Source organism: Tribolium castaneum, chromosome 8, assembly GCF_031307605.1.
Source record: "Tribolium castaneum strain GA2 chromosome 8, icTriCast1.1, whole genome shotgun sequence".
In the NCBI taxonomy this organism is placed as follows: domain Eukaryota; kingdom Metazoa; phylum Arthropoda; class Insecta; order Coleoptera; family Tenebrionidae; genus Tribolium; species Tribolium castaneum.
This window is the reverse complement of record NC_087401.1, coordinates 7,997,481-8,012,302: the sequence shown is the minus strand read 5'-3', so window position 1 is coordinate 8,012,302 and position 14,822 is coordinate 7,997,481. Positions and strand designations below refer to the sequence as shown.

Genomic DNA, 14,822 nt, shown 5'->3' with positions numbered 1-14,822 from the left:
GATAAAAAGTGAAAAAGTTTTAAATTTTGATTACAAAGTGTTATTAAAGATTATAAGCAATGGGTCACAGCGAATACAGCGAAACCAATAAATTAGTGAAGTCTGTGAATTTTTGGTTAGAATTTTTCCACTGAAAAAATCATGAAAAACTTCGATAAATCTACAAAACTACAATTAAGATTAACAACTGCTGATACATTTAAGCATAAATTGTTCCAAAAGGTAGGCTTTTCAATGTCTTTAAAATTATTTTCCAATTAAGGAAATGAACCAGTCATTCGTTATTTGTGTTTTCCTCGTCATCTCTAATTTATCAACATTCGTTTATTGCACCAAAAATACAATAGTCATTTCGCAGAGGCTATGCAATAATTGTGAAGCCTCAAAATTCGTACAACGCTCAAAATATTAGAATAAACATTTTCCCGCCATTTATGGTTACTGTTTTCGACCTAGCTCAGGGGCGCCCCCAACGGTAATTTTACTTCCGGATTATATTTCAGACAAGGACTAGGAATATGGGAATAATGAAACAGTCAGATACAAATAAAACCAAAGTGACTTTATTTGCGAAAATCATACAACTGTTAACTGCTTTTCTGCTTTTTTTTGACAATACTTACTTCTGCACCAACATGGTGCACTGAAAATATTCACAGCTCTACAGATTTTTTAACTGAGTTGACCATCTATTAAAAAATATTCTGCACAGCTTTAAATATTCAATCGCTTAATCTATAAAAAATTTAAATAATTTTGATCTTATACAAAAAAAAACAAAAAAAAATTGAATCATTGTTATTTTTGAGAAACACGTAGTATCGAAAAATGTTTCAGGTGCCAAAGATTGCATCGCACGTGATGAAAAAACACAAATTTTTTATTTAAGGCACCTTTCAAGTAGGATCGTCCCCATATCTTACAAATCAATAATCGCAACAGGGACGATTTTTTTTCATTGCTGAAAACAAATGAAATAATACGATGACCTGCTTATGGAATGAATGAATGTTCGAGTAGAAATGCCTCAACAACACAACGTACAACAAATAATAAAAAACAACAAAATTTTGAAACAACAAAAAAATAACCGGACTACAGACGACTGAAGCAATGAATGAGACGTCATGAGGGACCATGTCAATATCCAAGCTTAGGGATAAATGGGTCGCTTACTGTACCATACGCCTATATTCTGTCACACGCTGTACACTCTCACACAATTAATAATAATAAATAGTCGCTTTGAAAAAAATTTTTTGAAGCTTGGTATATTAACAGTCAATTAAATGGGTGAAGAAAATATGAAAAAAAAATTGATTGTTTTACCATGGTTTTTAATAAAGTTGGTAAAATTGCACCACAGTGTCACCAACACGATAAAGCAACTGATTAAATTTTTTACTTGTCATAGATATTAATTACCTAAAAGTAAAAAAAGATTAATTTTGACTCCGTCTGTAACAATCACTCGTAGGTAGGGTATTACCAACCGAAAAAAAACAAAAAAAACTAACGTTTGCGGGAGTAGGGAGTGGGTGGGATTAGGGACCAATGAAAATTACCTAGAACACAACACGTGGATTACCGCTAAGGGGCCGGCCCATGCTGTTGCGCTTGTGGGTGTTGTGGGGGGAGCATAACCGGAATGGGATGTTGCGGAGGCGGGGCTTGCTGCAGGTACTGCATATTTTGCATCATGTGCGGCTGGGTATGAAGTATGGAACACATGAGAGGCTGAAACTGCGGATGACTTTGCGGAGGCGGGGCTTGATACTGTTGGGGCGGCGGCTGGGGGCCCTGGCCCGGTGTGTATTGGGGCGGTTGGGCCGGCGAGGGCGTATTCGATGGATTGGGTGGGAGGTATTGGATTTGGGGCGGGGTTTCGTACATCCGAAGGGTGTGCATTTGATGATATCCTTGCGGATTCATGCCCGGTGGATAGACGAATTGTTGAATGGGCGGAGCTAGGAGTGGTTGACCTGTTGCCGCAGCGACTTGCATTTGACTGGTGACGTCCGTACGCATTTGGCTCATCGGAACTGAAATTAATTGGTTTGATTAGTTGAGGGGCGTGGTTTGTGGGTGGAGACTTACTTTTACGGACGCGGCTACCTTGTGGCGGGGGCTGGTATTGGGGTTGACTTGTCATCATGTAGCCAACCGGCATCATGACAGGCATGTGGGGTTGGCCTACGGGACCGCTCACTGTTGCAGGGATGTATGGGCTGTGAGAGGGGGTTTGGGGGGTGTGGGGGCGGCTCGCTGACGGCGTGCTTGGAGAACTGAAAATAAATATTAAAAATTAACAACATACATACATAATTTTTCTAAATAATTGTAACCTTAGACACAATTTTTCAAAAAAATCTCTACAGACCAAAGAAAAACGTAACACTTAATTCCTTGTATTAAAATATACAGCCATTCAAGACAATTAAAAGTATTTTAAGGGAATCTTAAAAAAAATGTATAGACTTTCAAAGAAACTAAAAAATTACACAGAAAAATAGCATAAACGATTTTCGAAACTTATAATTTGCAAGATTGGTTCCCAATAAGGAAATTGTCAAGTTTGCAGCAATTATTTTTCGAAATAATTAACTGCAAAAATCCCTTGAAGACACTAAGAGAATAACAGCTGTTATTGTTATTATATACAACAATACCAGGATACATTTTCTGCAATAAAAAAAAGCATAAAAAATTCTAATGCAAAATACTCGAGTCTAAAGATTTATTAGTCATAGTATTAATAATTAGTTTGTATTGTTTTAATTTACAAATATAAAAAAATTTTTTTGCTGAGCTTTTTCCCGATTAAAAATAACACACGTATTTCTCATACACCATGTTTAAGCAGAAGAGTCGCCACCTAAAACGAGCAGAAGAATATTGTTATCAGAACTTATAATTCTTTTATACTTTTTCGACTGAACTGTTCTTAATAAAAATAAAACATGACAAAACAGTCTGACAATAAACTACTCACAAACTGCTGCCCTATTATCACCTATCTACGTTATGTAGAATTTTTATAAGAATTTTGAAAAATATACTTACTTTCTAATATACTAACTGAATTAAACTATAAAATCAAGTGGGTAAATTATTGCAAAGTGCAATTTATTAAAACCCAAAACGTCAATTAATCTAAGAAATAAAAGCATTGCACACAACTTTTTTTTTGATTTGCTTATAAAAAGACTCTTAAAGCTTGTCACCACTAGTTAAAGAAATAAAGTCCAAACACTGAATTGGCGCAACAAAAATTTGTATTTGGACAAAAATTTTTAAAAATGACTCATTTGAAATAAAATATACCGAAATGAGAAAAAAACTTGCATATTAGTATCAATGGTTGTCATAAGTTGTTACTTAAAAACTTAAAGTAGGTTGAAATTATATTTTTTACTTTCTTCTTTGTTTTGTATTTTTTACGGGTATTTCTTTATTAGGTACCTTGTTTATTAATATGTACTACTTTTAGTGTTGTCGTTGTAGTTACTATTCATTCTTCACATTAATTTTTTTGATAAGTTTCGGTTATTTATTTCTACCACAACCTCTGGTAGTGACTTGTTTTGACAATTATTGTTGTCAACAAATTTTTCGTATGAGCATTTATGGATTTATTTTGTTAGTAGCATATTTTATTCAAAATTTGAACTCATAAACGCAGGCTCAGTAAAGTTCTATGATTTTTTCACTAGTATTTATTAAGTAACAAATAGTATAGCTAATAGTTTAAAACAGTTGCAATTTGTCAAGTAATTCTATTATTAAAAATACGAAAAAATTTTTCAGAATTGATTTTCAGGTCCATGTTTTTATAACTCGATCCTTTTTCTCTACGTTCTTTTTTTAAAGGTGGTAATTAAAAAGGTTTTCCAACAATAACAAAGTAAAGAGGTTTTGACTAATAATTCCGGAGTTACTGCCCAATAAGCACTCGATGTAACAAAAAAAAATGAAATTTTAAATTTTGTGAATGTGTTATTTTTCTAAGTTTCAATAATATCTGTTTCAACTAAAATTTAACAGTTTCTAAACAGTTGAACGCTCATATCACCACCTCTCCAAAAGACAGAATTTTGGTGTTGGATACTGTTATTTAATTTAACAGTTTTCCCTCTGTAAAGATGACAATTAAACTTTTTATCCATTTATTCCTAAAAATTTTTTTCAGCTTCACGTAAGACCCCTAGTTTGTTAATTATGCAGATCAATTTTTGTTTTTCGTTTACTTAATTATAATTTGATTTAAATTCGAGTTGTTTGTTTAATTAAAAAAATATATCCCAGAACATTTTTTTGGGAGCTGGAGGTAGAGATTATGGGTCGTATGAATAAAGTGAAGTAAATGCTTCTACTTGTAATAGTAAAAGATAGGCGAATTTTATATTTTATAAGAGAGAAAGAGATAAAACTATAGTAAAAGCTTTTGCTACATTTTATTCATGCTACCCAATAATTAGTTACGTGCTCTCAATCCTCTGTACTTTTGTCTTTTGTCTTATTATACAGGGTGAGTCACGTTCTAAAATTATTTTGTCCTATACAGTGTTCCATTTTTACAGTGCATACACATACATACAATGCACATTGCGGATAAAATTTTAAATACAATTCATCATTTTTTTTAATAAATGGCTTTTCTTTAGTGTCGTTGGAAAAATAGTGTACAAAACTCGATGGCAAGTGTCTGTCGTCTGCTCGTGAGCTTTAGGCACTCGGCTGGCGCCTCGTGCGTCAAGATTCTCACTCGTACGAAATCACTCACTTTTCACACTCTTTATGTAATATACTATTGCACTTCCCCTTCCAAGACAAATTACCATTTTCTCTTTTATTTTAAACAAGTGACCAATGTGCGTTGTGAATATACAGAGAATTCACAAAAAAGAAAAAAAAACTAAATAAAAAAGAGAAAAAGAAACATGATGAGAAGACGAAGAAAAAATCTACACAGAACAAATTTAATTCGATTTGTTGGAATAATGACGAATAATATGTGATATTACTAACATATTGAACTGATTTTATTTTTAATTTCAGTAGGGTTAGAAGAAGAAGCTTTGTTATAAATTGTAGCGGAAGTAGATGCCAATTTACTTACCGTGGCTGGAACGGTTTAGCCGCCGGATTGAGCACAAACTCCTTCGCATTCGGATTCAATGTACTCTTCTTGAACGTATTCGTCACCTTCTCCACCGGATCTTGCTGTTGTTGTTGCTGCTGTTGCTGTTGTGGCGATATACTCTGTTGAGGCGGCGTCGGTTGTTGTGGCGGCGGCTGTTGTGGTTGTGGTGGCTGTGGTGGTGGCGGTTGTTTAACTTGTTGCTGCGCCGCCGCCATCTGTTCCATAGGCACTTGTCCTTGTAGATTCGGTGGTTGTGGTGGTGGTTGTTGTTCATTAGGCGGCACTGGTGGCGGCAACTTGAAATCCTGAGCAAACGAATGCAAATCCTTCATTGCATCATCTCGTTGATGTTGCGGAGGCGGCGGTGGCGGCGCTTGTTGCTGATTATTTCCTGGATACGGACCTCGAGGACCCCTCGGCTTCGCCTCGCCATTCATCTGTGCCTTAATATTTTGTAGATTATATTACAAGAATAAAAAAAATTATACAGGAAGTTCTGTCTAAATACAACATTTAGGACCGGTTTATAGAAACGTCATTAATTTAATTCGCAATTAATTGCGTGATTAACTGATCACGTGACCAAATTAAACAAATGTGATTGCTCCACTCGCAATGTTAACTTTAACGAATTAAATTTTAACAATGCTTTCTATAAACCGGCCCTAAGAGTATTGGGAATTCTAATAATCATCTGAAATCTGAAAATTTATACAGGGTGATTCCACGAGTAATAATGAGCCTGAATGAGCATTTCATAGATTACGTGAATAGTAAAATATTTGGTTTCAATTAATTAGACATAGAGATCGTATTTTCATTTTTGACAAATTTAGATCAGTCATATTAACACTACTCCAGTTTTAGAATTTTATTCAGTCAAACGTAAATAAATTGATTTACATTCATAATGTTCAAACTTAATCTAAAAGGAACAGTTTCCATATCATACATCAATTCTTCTTAAGAATGATCCTCTCGCACTAGCAAGTGTTTTAAACGATATATTCGCACACTCTTAAACAATTCTTTTTTCTAAATGTTTCCGATCAACAATAGGTGCACTATAAAACCTTTTCTTAAGCAATCCCCACACGAAATAATCAAAAAGCGTCATATTGGGACTTCTAGAGAGCCAAGGATACACGAAACTCCTTCCTATCCATCTATTTTCATTAACAACTGCAGCTTCATTTCCAGCTGATGTTGCTACTCTTCTTTAATTTCTTTTAATTTGAGGCCATTTTTCCCGCAGTTTATTTTTAACGTGTTTAAAAACTGTATCACTTAGAGCCCGTTTAGTTTGATATTATACGTCTATAAACGTGCAGCCTACGAAGCATTTTTCAAACATTCTCCATAAGTGAGAACTATTGCTAAACATTTTAGTACAAAAGTTTTTTTACTAAATTCAATTACAAATTCAGCAAGCTTTGATACTAACTTCTTAAATTAATGTTGAAGTGCTGTATGGTCACTATGTTTAATGTATTAAGCCAAGTATTTTACTATCCACGTTATCTATGAAATGTATTAGCTGTTTCAAAACTATAAAAACGCCAACGTATCATTTTACCAAATTATGTTTTTAAATAAGATTGATAAAATTGGAAAATTATTAGTAAGTAGATCTCTCATTGAAAGTACAAATTACATTAGCCATTATTTTGCTGAAGTGCACGAATAATTTGTAACAACTAATTTTGAGAGAAAATGCGACGTTGGTGTTTTTATAGTTTTGAAACTGCTAATAATGTTGGTTGCTTCAAAAATTTTTTCAGGCTCATTATTACTCGTGGACCAGTCTGTATACAACCATAATTCGTTAGACCCTGGACAATAACAATATTTTCAACATAGCGGCACTTCCGTGTATCAACTTTCTTGTTTTAAATGGAAAGCTAGTTTTTTACTGCATTTTTAGATTACTTGAGTTATATTACGGGAGTTTTTTATCAACTTTTTCTATACCTAAATTTAGTCGTTTTTGAAATATTTGTGAATAAAGTAACGAAGGACAATTTATTCACCACACTACAATTCAGAAACAATAACTTCTAAATTCTAAAACTGTCAGACAGCTTCACAATACGGCTATTTATTTACGAATACAAATTCTATCGTAAATAAAAAGCTGCAGTACCATCTCACGGAGAATGAGGAACCGCCACACATTTAATGTCCAAATTATAAAAAAAGTATTGGTTATAATTTCAAATAAGAGAGTAGAATAAAGCTCAAAATGTACTATAACATTTAGAAAAATTTTAAAAGCAGCATATGATACTACATTAAAAGCCATTTAATTATCCTTTATAATTATTGAAATCGAGCCGTAAGTAAAACTTTCACACCGCCTGCCTTTTTTTAAATCACCCTGTAAATTAAATTTAAAACGCATTGAAATTGATTTAAAAACAATTCCAACGAATATTTTTTACTAATTAATAATTGACGAGAAATAATTTTGAAAAAAATAGAATAATCTAAAGGAAATAAAAGAAAATCCTACGAAAGTTTTTGGAAAATTTTTGTATTTGCATCTTTTGACTTTAAAAATCGGTAACTCTCTCGTTTTTATAAATCTTGACATTCTTTCTGGCTTATTTGAAAAGGAAGGTTTAGATACTTTCTTTATTATTTTCAAATTTGTAAAAAAAGTTAGCAAAACCCCAAATTTTTAAGATTCAATTTGAAAAACTTTAAACACCCATAACTCAGAATTTTCAAATAAAATACCACAATTTTTATTTCATCTAAACTTTTTGTTGGAATTGAGAAAGTCATTGGAAATAGCTCTTTTTCGTATAGGTTGCCATGGAATCTATTCATTGAAAGCAAAATTTTGAACATAACTCAGCGTTTATTTAATGAAAAATGTTTCATTGACAAACTGTGCAAAAATATCTGTGAATTTACGATTTACGGCAATGCCAAAAACAACCAACATAACTTGAAAGTTATCACAGATAGGTATAAGGAATGCTAATACAGATTGTAGCAAAATTAAATGTTCTCCCAATTTGAAAAAATGAACTTATAGTAGAATTTGTCCAAAAATAACGTTAAAATTTTGACGTTTGTAAACTTTTTTTTTACAATTTTGAACACAGTGAAGGATAGATAGATATAAGCTTTCTTATTGGATTGTCCAAAAACCATTTCTAAAACCCTAAGGCTCGGTATATCAGTTGATGGTTAGTTAAACTTAAAATATTCTGATTATCAATTTATTTGTGGTTTGGCGTATTTCAGTGCTTGGTTAAGATTTTCGCAAGGTTAAAAAATTTACCGAAGGGAATGTGTTGGGTTACCAACTTCTTTCAGGGTTAGTCATACTCATGCGCAGTGTCTTTGATTTTCTAACTTAATTTTTTCCGGGATGAAAGTGAAACTGAAAGATGCAAATCGAAGAATTTTTAAAATCCTAAATATTTAAAAAACGGCTAAATTTAGGTATAAGAAAAGCTGATAAAAATCCCCTTGAAATAACTCAAAAAATACAAAAACGCAGTAAAAAACATTTTTCCGTTAAAAAAAATATATAAAAACAAGAAAGTTGTTAGCGACTTCCGTATAACCAAAAATGCCGACATATTGAAAATATTTTCGTTCAATAGAGACCAAAGAGTTATGGCTGTACACCAATTTTCAGAAAAATATCAGCTAGTAACAGCTAGTATATTAACTTACCCTATTCTGGTTCAACGGCGGCCGCATGGGTTGGTTGTACCCATGCGGGGGCGTATGCGACGGCCGTCCATGATTGGGCATTTGATGCATGGGCGGGGGCATGTGCATTGCGTGGACGTTGTTTGGGTAGGGCATCGGAGGCGGAGCGTTGCCTTTGGGGGAGGGGCCTTGTGTGGAGGAAGGTGGTGGCGTACTTCGCACCAATTTTCCCGAATTTTGATTCTTTCGTTTCGCCGGCGGAATATACTTATCGTTAGGTTCTTGATTCGGCCGAACAACGGCAGCAAACGCCGCCTCTTCATCGCCGTTTTCGAGCTCAAGGCGTGCCTTATACTGCGGTTGATTCTCGATTTCGTTGGCGATTTGTGCCGCTTTTGCTTCGGCCTCGCGATAATCGGCCGTATCGGCACTCCGTAACGGCACAGTGTAGCCCTTCAACGATTGGTCAAAAGTACTAGTAACGCCGTATTCTTGCTCATTTTTCCGAAACATATCATTGGCGTCCCAACCGTTTGCGTTCTCCAGCTCTAAGGGGATGTTGTCGCCGCCGTTGATCCCCGAAGAGGGTTCCCACGGTTCGAGTTCTTTCTCTTCCTTATTCGAATTGCCATTAAGACGGGCTGAAATAGCCGTGTCTGTTTGAAACGTGTCCTTTGTGGGGTACTCCAAGTCAACATCGCGTGCTTCCATCGTTGATATGTCGCCCGATTTAAAAATTAACTTATCGACGAAACTATCCGCCAATAGGGTTTGAGTTGGGCTGTTTGGATTGTCGACTTTTGCAGCCACCTCGAGGACGACATCGAAGTTGCTCGAAAATGTCTTGAACACGCCTTAAAATCACACATTTTAATTTAATTTTTTTAATAGACGCCCAAAAAAATTATTACCTTCCCATACTACACCGGAAGCCGTTTTTATACGAACAACATTTCCGATTTGTAGAGTCGCAGAATGCATAAAATGTGCATTATTGTAAACACCTTCTGCTATTACAGATCTAGCCCTCTGGGTCCTGGAAAAGTGTAAAATTAACTACAGTGGTGTCCGGTCATAACGAACTCAGAAAATGCAACAAAATCACTTCGTTATATCCGAGGTTCGCTATAAGCGGTAAATAAAAAAAAAGTGTCTTTTTAGGAATTATTTTTACTTCACATATTTACATATGAAATAAGAGAAAATAAAGAAGTATCTATTGTAAAAAAAAACATGAATTTTTGCGAAACAGTAATATCTATTAGCTGCTTCAAAATGATAAAAACGCCATGGCCGCGTTTTACCAATTTTTTTTTAAATAAGATTGATAAAATTGTTATTAATGACTAGATCTTACATTGAAAGTATAAATTACATTAGCTATGACTTTTTTCAAGAGCAAGAATAATTTATAACAGCTAACTTTGAGAAAAAATGTGACGTTGGCGTTTTTATAGTTTTGAAACAGCTAATACACAATGTGAATTTTATGGTTGTGCAAATATTGTTAAGAGGTGATAGTAGAGCTCAAAAGTGAAAATAGTGAACAATAACTCAACCTGCTATATTCGAATATTTTACAGGGTGACTTAAAAGTACCGGACAATCTTTGGGATGCTGATGAAGGACATCAAACTGAATTAAAAGTTCCTATGACAAAACATTTTTTGAGCCTTTTTTTACGAGATATAGATATAGAAACGACATCTCTTGCAACATTAAACAAAAACCAGTTAAAAAAAACAACAATTAATGTCTTATGTATAAAACAATTAAAAAACTTAAATTAAATTCAACATCATACGAAACAAAAGAGCAAAAATCAATACCGTTGCTAAGGAAAACAAATTAAAAAATATACCAAAATTAAGTTACTTGAGAAAAAGATCTGACTTCATTTTTGTGCTTAACTGAACGTCTTTTATCATCTTACGAGAGTTTGTCCATCACTTTTGTATCACCCTGTAGTTTCAGAGATATAGTTTTGGTCGGCAAATAAACTTGGCATCAACAAAAATTTTAACAAATCTGATCTCTGAGTTAAAACTGAGTTGAAATTAGCAAAAAAAGCCACAGAAAAACAATAGTCCTGCCATAAAAAATACAGGGTGTGTTTTTCGAGCTCCACCATGGGGATCTCAGTTATTATCAGAGATACGAGGTCGGTTAAATTAGGCCAAAGTTGCGTGTTTTTATGCTGAATAATTATCTAAAAGAAAATTTGATGTAATTTTTAGTTTTTGAATTATTGAAAAAAAAAACAAATTGTTAATTTTCATTTTTATTTTTTCAAGCGAAAACCAAAAGAACTAAACGTTTTTAAGTAGGACGTTCTTCTAGCACTTTTCTACAAGGCATCTAAATATGTCATTGCTTTTTCCAAGGCGCTCTTGATATCAGAGCGTTTAATTGAATTTAGTGTTGGAAGATTCACAATTTCACATTTCCTCTAAGCTTACTTATTTAAACGACATGATAAGCTAGAAATTTATTTATTTAAAACAAAACAAGACAAAATCATAAAAATTATGCTCGCATATTTATTAGATCTGTCAAAATTTAGTTTGTTAAACAACATTTTTGACTTTTTTTTTAAAGCACTCTTTGCAAAAAACGCTTTTTTCTTAATTTTAATTAACTTGTAAGATTTGATCATATCATGTGGTACATCACTGCAATCAGGAAGAAATACTTTTCAAAAATACAAATGTCAAATAAGAAAAACCAAAGTTGACTGTTGTAACTCTGACATCAAGAGCGCCTTGGACAAGACAATGACAAGTTTAGATGTTTTGTAAAACGTGCCTGAAGAATGTCGTGCTTAAAAACGTATAGTTCTTTTAATTTTAGCTTAAAAAAATAAAAACAAAAATTTCAAAATTTTGATTTTTCCCAATAATTCAAAAACTAAAAATAACTCATCAAATTTTCTTTGAGATAATTGTTCAGCATAAAAATGCGCAACTTAGTCCTGATTTAACCAAACTTGTATCTCTTATAATACCTGAGGTCCCCATGGTGGAGCTCGAATAACGGACACCTTATCTTTAAAACAGTAAAAAAAATTGCATTATTATTTTTTAGCAAAGATACCACCGAATTTCATTTCCTATTAACTATTAATCATGTAAACTTTAGACAAAATGTACTCAAAAGACGCAATCCTAGTTAATATTACGTGTTTTGTCAAATTTTTGCTGCTTTGTTATTATCAACACCAAAATATTCATCAAAGTTCGTTATAAACGAAAAATTGCACCACATTTTAAGTCAAATCTACTTCGTTACCGTTACCGGAAGTTCGTTATAACCCGTCTCCACTGTAGTCTATTGGCAACTTAGAACGGAAAAAGTGTGATGCGTGTGACCATTCGAATTGTTAGAAAAAAGCCAAGATTTATTGTAATTGTAGCACATTGATTAGGTCGCTTTATCTCTATTTACTTCAATTGTAAATAGTCGAAAACCTGTTTGCAACACGGGGTCAGACGGACGATTATCACGTAAGAAGTATCACCATAATGAATGAATGCAATAAAAAAACGACATGAAAAAGCCTTCACGAGTGTTGTGAAAATAAATAAATAAATAAATAAAAAAGATATGCAGTGATAAAACGCTTCAAACAAATGATAATTTCGGTTTAATTTAGTGCAGTCAGATAGTTGGCTTTGTTAAAATTGTTAAAGTTTTGTTAAATGTTGCTTAAATTAACGTATATTTGAATTTGCTTTTCAATGTTGCCAAGAGGTTTGATAAAAACAAGTAAAACAAAATTTGTTTTTCTGTTTGCCTCATTAAGTCTTATTAACTTATTAAGTTTTGACAAAAATTCAATTTGATTGAACTGAAGTGTGAACTGTCAACTACGGATGATGTTTAAATTTCCCGCTATATCACAGAAGAATAATTTCAAAATTACCCCCCAGAGAACGCCAGTATTAGTTTTCACAAATTATAATTACTAAAAACATATCTTTTGTACAATTAAATGATAAATAACCATGTGTCCGTACTTTTCGTCATTAATTTTAAAAATTACGCATCAACAAAAAATATAAATATAAAAACTGTAACAAAATAAAAAATGTTGCTAGTGTTCTATTTAAAAAAATGTCCCATATACAGGATGATTCAAAAGTGACAAACTCTCATATAGTGTTGAAAGACGTTCAATTAAGCACAAAAATAAAGTAAGATTTTTTTTCAAACAATTTTTAATTTGTTTTCCTTAGCAACGGTATCGATTTTTGCTCTTTTGTTTCCTATGATATCGAATTTAATTTATTGTCGAATTAGCAAGTTTTTTAATAGTTTTGTACATCATAAGAAATTAATTGTTGTTTTTTTTTTTCAACAGGTATTTGTTTGATGTTGCAAAAGCTGTCGTTTCCGCTAAAGTTAAAAAAATTAGATCTGAAGCACCAAAAACATAACTCAAAATTTAACTTCAAAGAGCTCGTGAAAAAAGGCTTTGTCATAGGAACTTTTAATTCAGTTTGATGTTCTTTATCAGTACTCGAAAGATTGTCCGGTGCTTTTGAATCAGACACCTGTATAAATAGATCATTTAAATTACAAATTCCTGTATCTTTTTACTATAACATAATCAAATTTCGTCTTAACTTACTGTTAAGTCCAAAAATCTTGTTAAATATTTATTTAATAATTATAAGTATTATCGGTTCACATTCATAAAAACCACTTCCTAGTGTAAATTGTTTATATTTTGCCTGTGTAAGTCGGTCTCTAAATGAGCGCAAATGTTTCTAGTAATTTCTAGTGAGAAATTTGTCAGAATTGACAGTGTCTACAAAAATAGGTTAGAAGCTCTGAAAGTTTTTAAAGTCTGCTAATTATTCACTTAAATCAAATTTGTGAAGTTGTGAAAATGGTTCAAAATCAGGGTATTAAGACTAATATTTTGTTTTAATAAAAAATAACCAATTTATTTCAGTTCTTTACTGCGCTTGTACCAGGTGTCAAATTTTGAAAGCGAATTAGTACTGCCAATCGGTACACTAAAAAAACTGTAAGCACGGGCGTACCAACCTAACAACTCTACAGCTGGTTGTTATCCATATGAAAATATAGCATGTCGAAAATTTTTTTAAGATTTTGTAAGTTTTGTACGACATCCTTAACTAGATATTTTTAAAAAATCCGGAAATAAATCTCTTTAACGCTAGAAAAAGTTTTTTGATCTATGCTGACTTAGACTAGACACGCTATGATAAATTTCTTTTTTCCCAAAGAAACTTGATAATTTATTAGTTTTACGAAGAATTACTCAAAATTATTATCTCAGTATCTGACTACTTGATTATCAAAAATCAAACTGTCCATTGATTAAAATTTGTTCTTGAAATTGTTTGTTTTGCTAACTTTTCCAGCTTGCTATCAGTGACAAATAATGAAAACATTCATGTCTTATTACTTTCACGTCCAACTTTTGGAACCTCCTTGTATATTAACAGTCATAACCTCAAAGCAATAAATGCCAAAATGACAGTTGACAATTCCGTCAAGTGCAACAACCCTGCATAAAACAAAACATAAAACACCAAATTGGAGATTCGTAAAAAATTAATGAGGTCAATACCTCTGTTTTGGTCTTTAATTCGGCAATTATGTGAAACTAGTTGTTAGGGCATTGAACCTTGAAAAAAGTAAAAGCATTTTTCGCCATCTTAGGGGCTTTTAAGACCACCATAAGCAAAAAAATTGTCAAAAATCGCCAAACACCACATGATTGTCAAATGTCAAACAATATTGTCAAAATTGTCAATTTTCAACGTGTTTCGGGAAACGTCCCATTTTTGATGGATTGCGCTGCGTGGACAGCCCCCTATACTAACCTCAGCGGCCCTCCCCTGTTTTTCCTCTTGTTGTTCATCTCACCGTTACCGTGATGGCCGGTATGGTCCTTATTTCTCGTCGGTACCGGAATTTTGGAGTCGTTGAAAGTACAACTGCTCGAAAAAAAATATTCACGCGGTACGTTCGC

General features: G+C 33.0%; 1 protein-coding gene across 2 annotated transcripts; it reads right to left on the bottom strand.

The window, feature by feature from the left end:
• Positions 1 to 541: 541 nt before the first annotated feature.
• LOC660366 (ataxin-2 homolog) lies at positions 542 to 14,809 on the bottom strand. Of its 2 annotated transcripts, none has more exons than XM_064358246.1 (6): positions 14,674 to 14,809; positions 9,727 to 9,851; positions 8,837 to 9,669; positions 5,120 to 5,586; positions 2,098 to 2,285; positions 542 to 2,042 (listed from the first exon to the last, which is right to left on the bottom strand). In XM_064358246.1, the coding sequence occupies exons 1-6, from the start codon at positions 14,709 to 14,711 to the stop codon at positions 1,591 to 1,593; spliced, it is 2,103 nt and encodes a 700-aa protein (XP_064214316.1). In that variant the 5' UTR covers positions 14,712 to 14,809; the 3' UTR covers positions 542 to 1,590. The 2 variants fall into 2 exon arrangements, with proteins under 2 accessions (XP_064214316.1, XP_064214317.1); XM_064358247.1 differs by having other exon boundaries at positions 5,120 to 5,580.
• Positions 14,810 to 14,822: the final 13 nt, after the last annotated feature.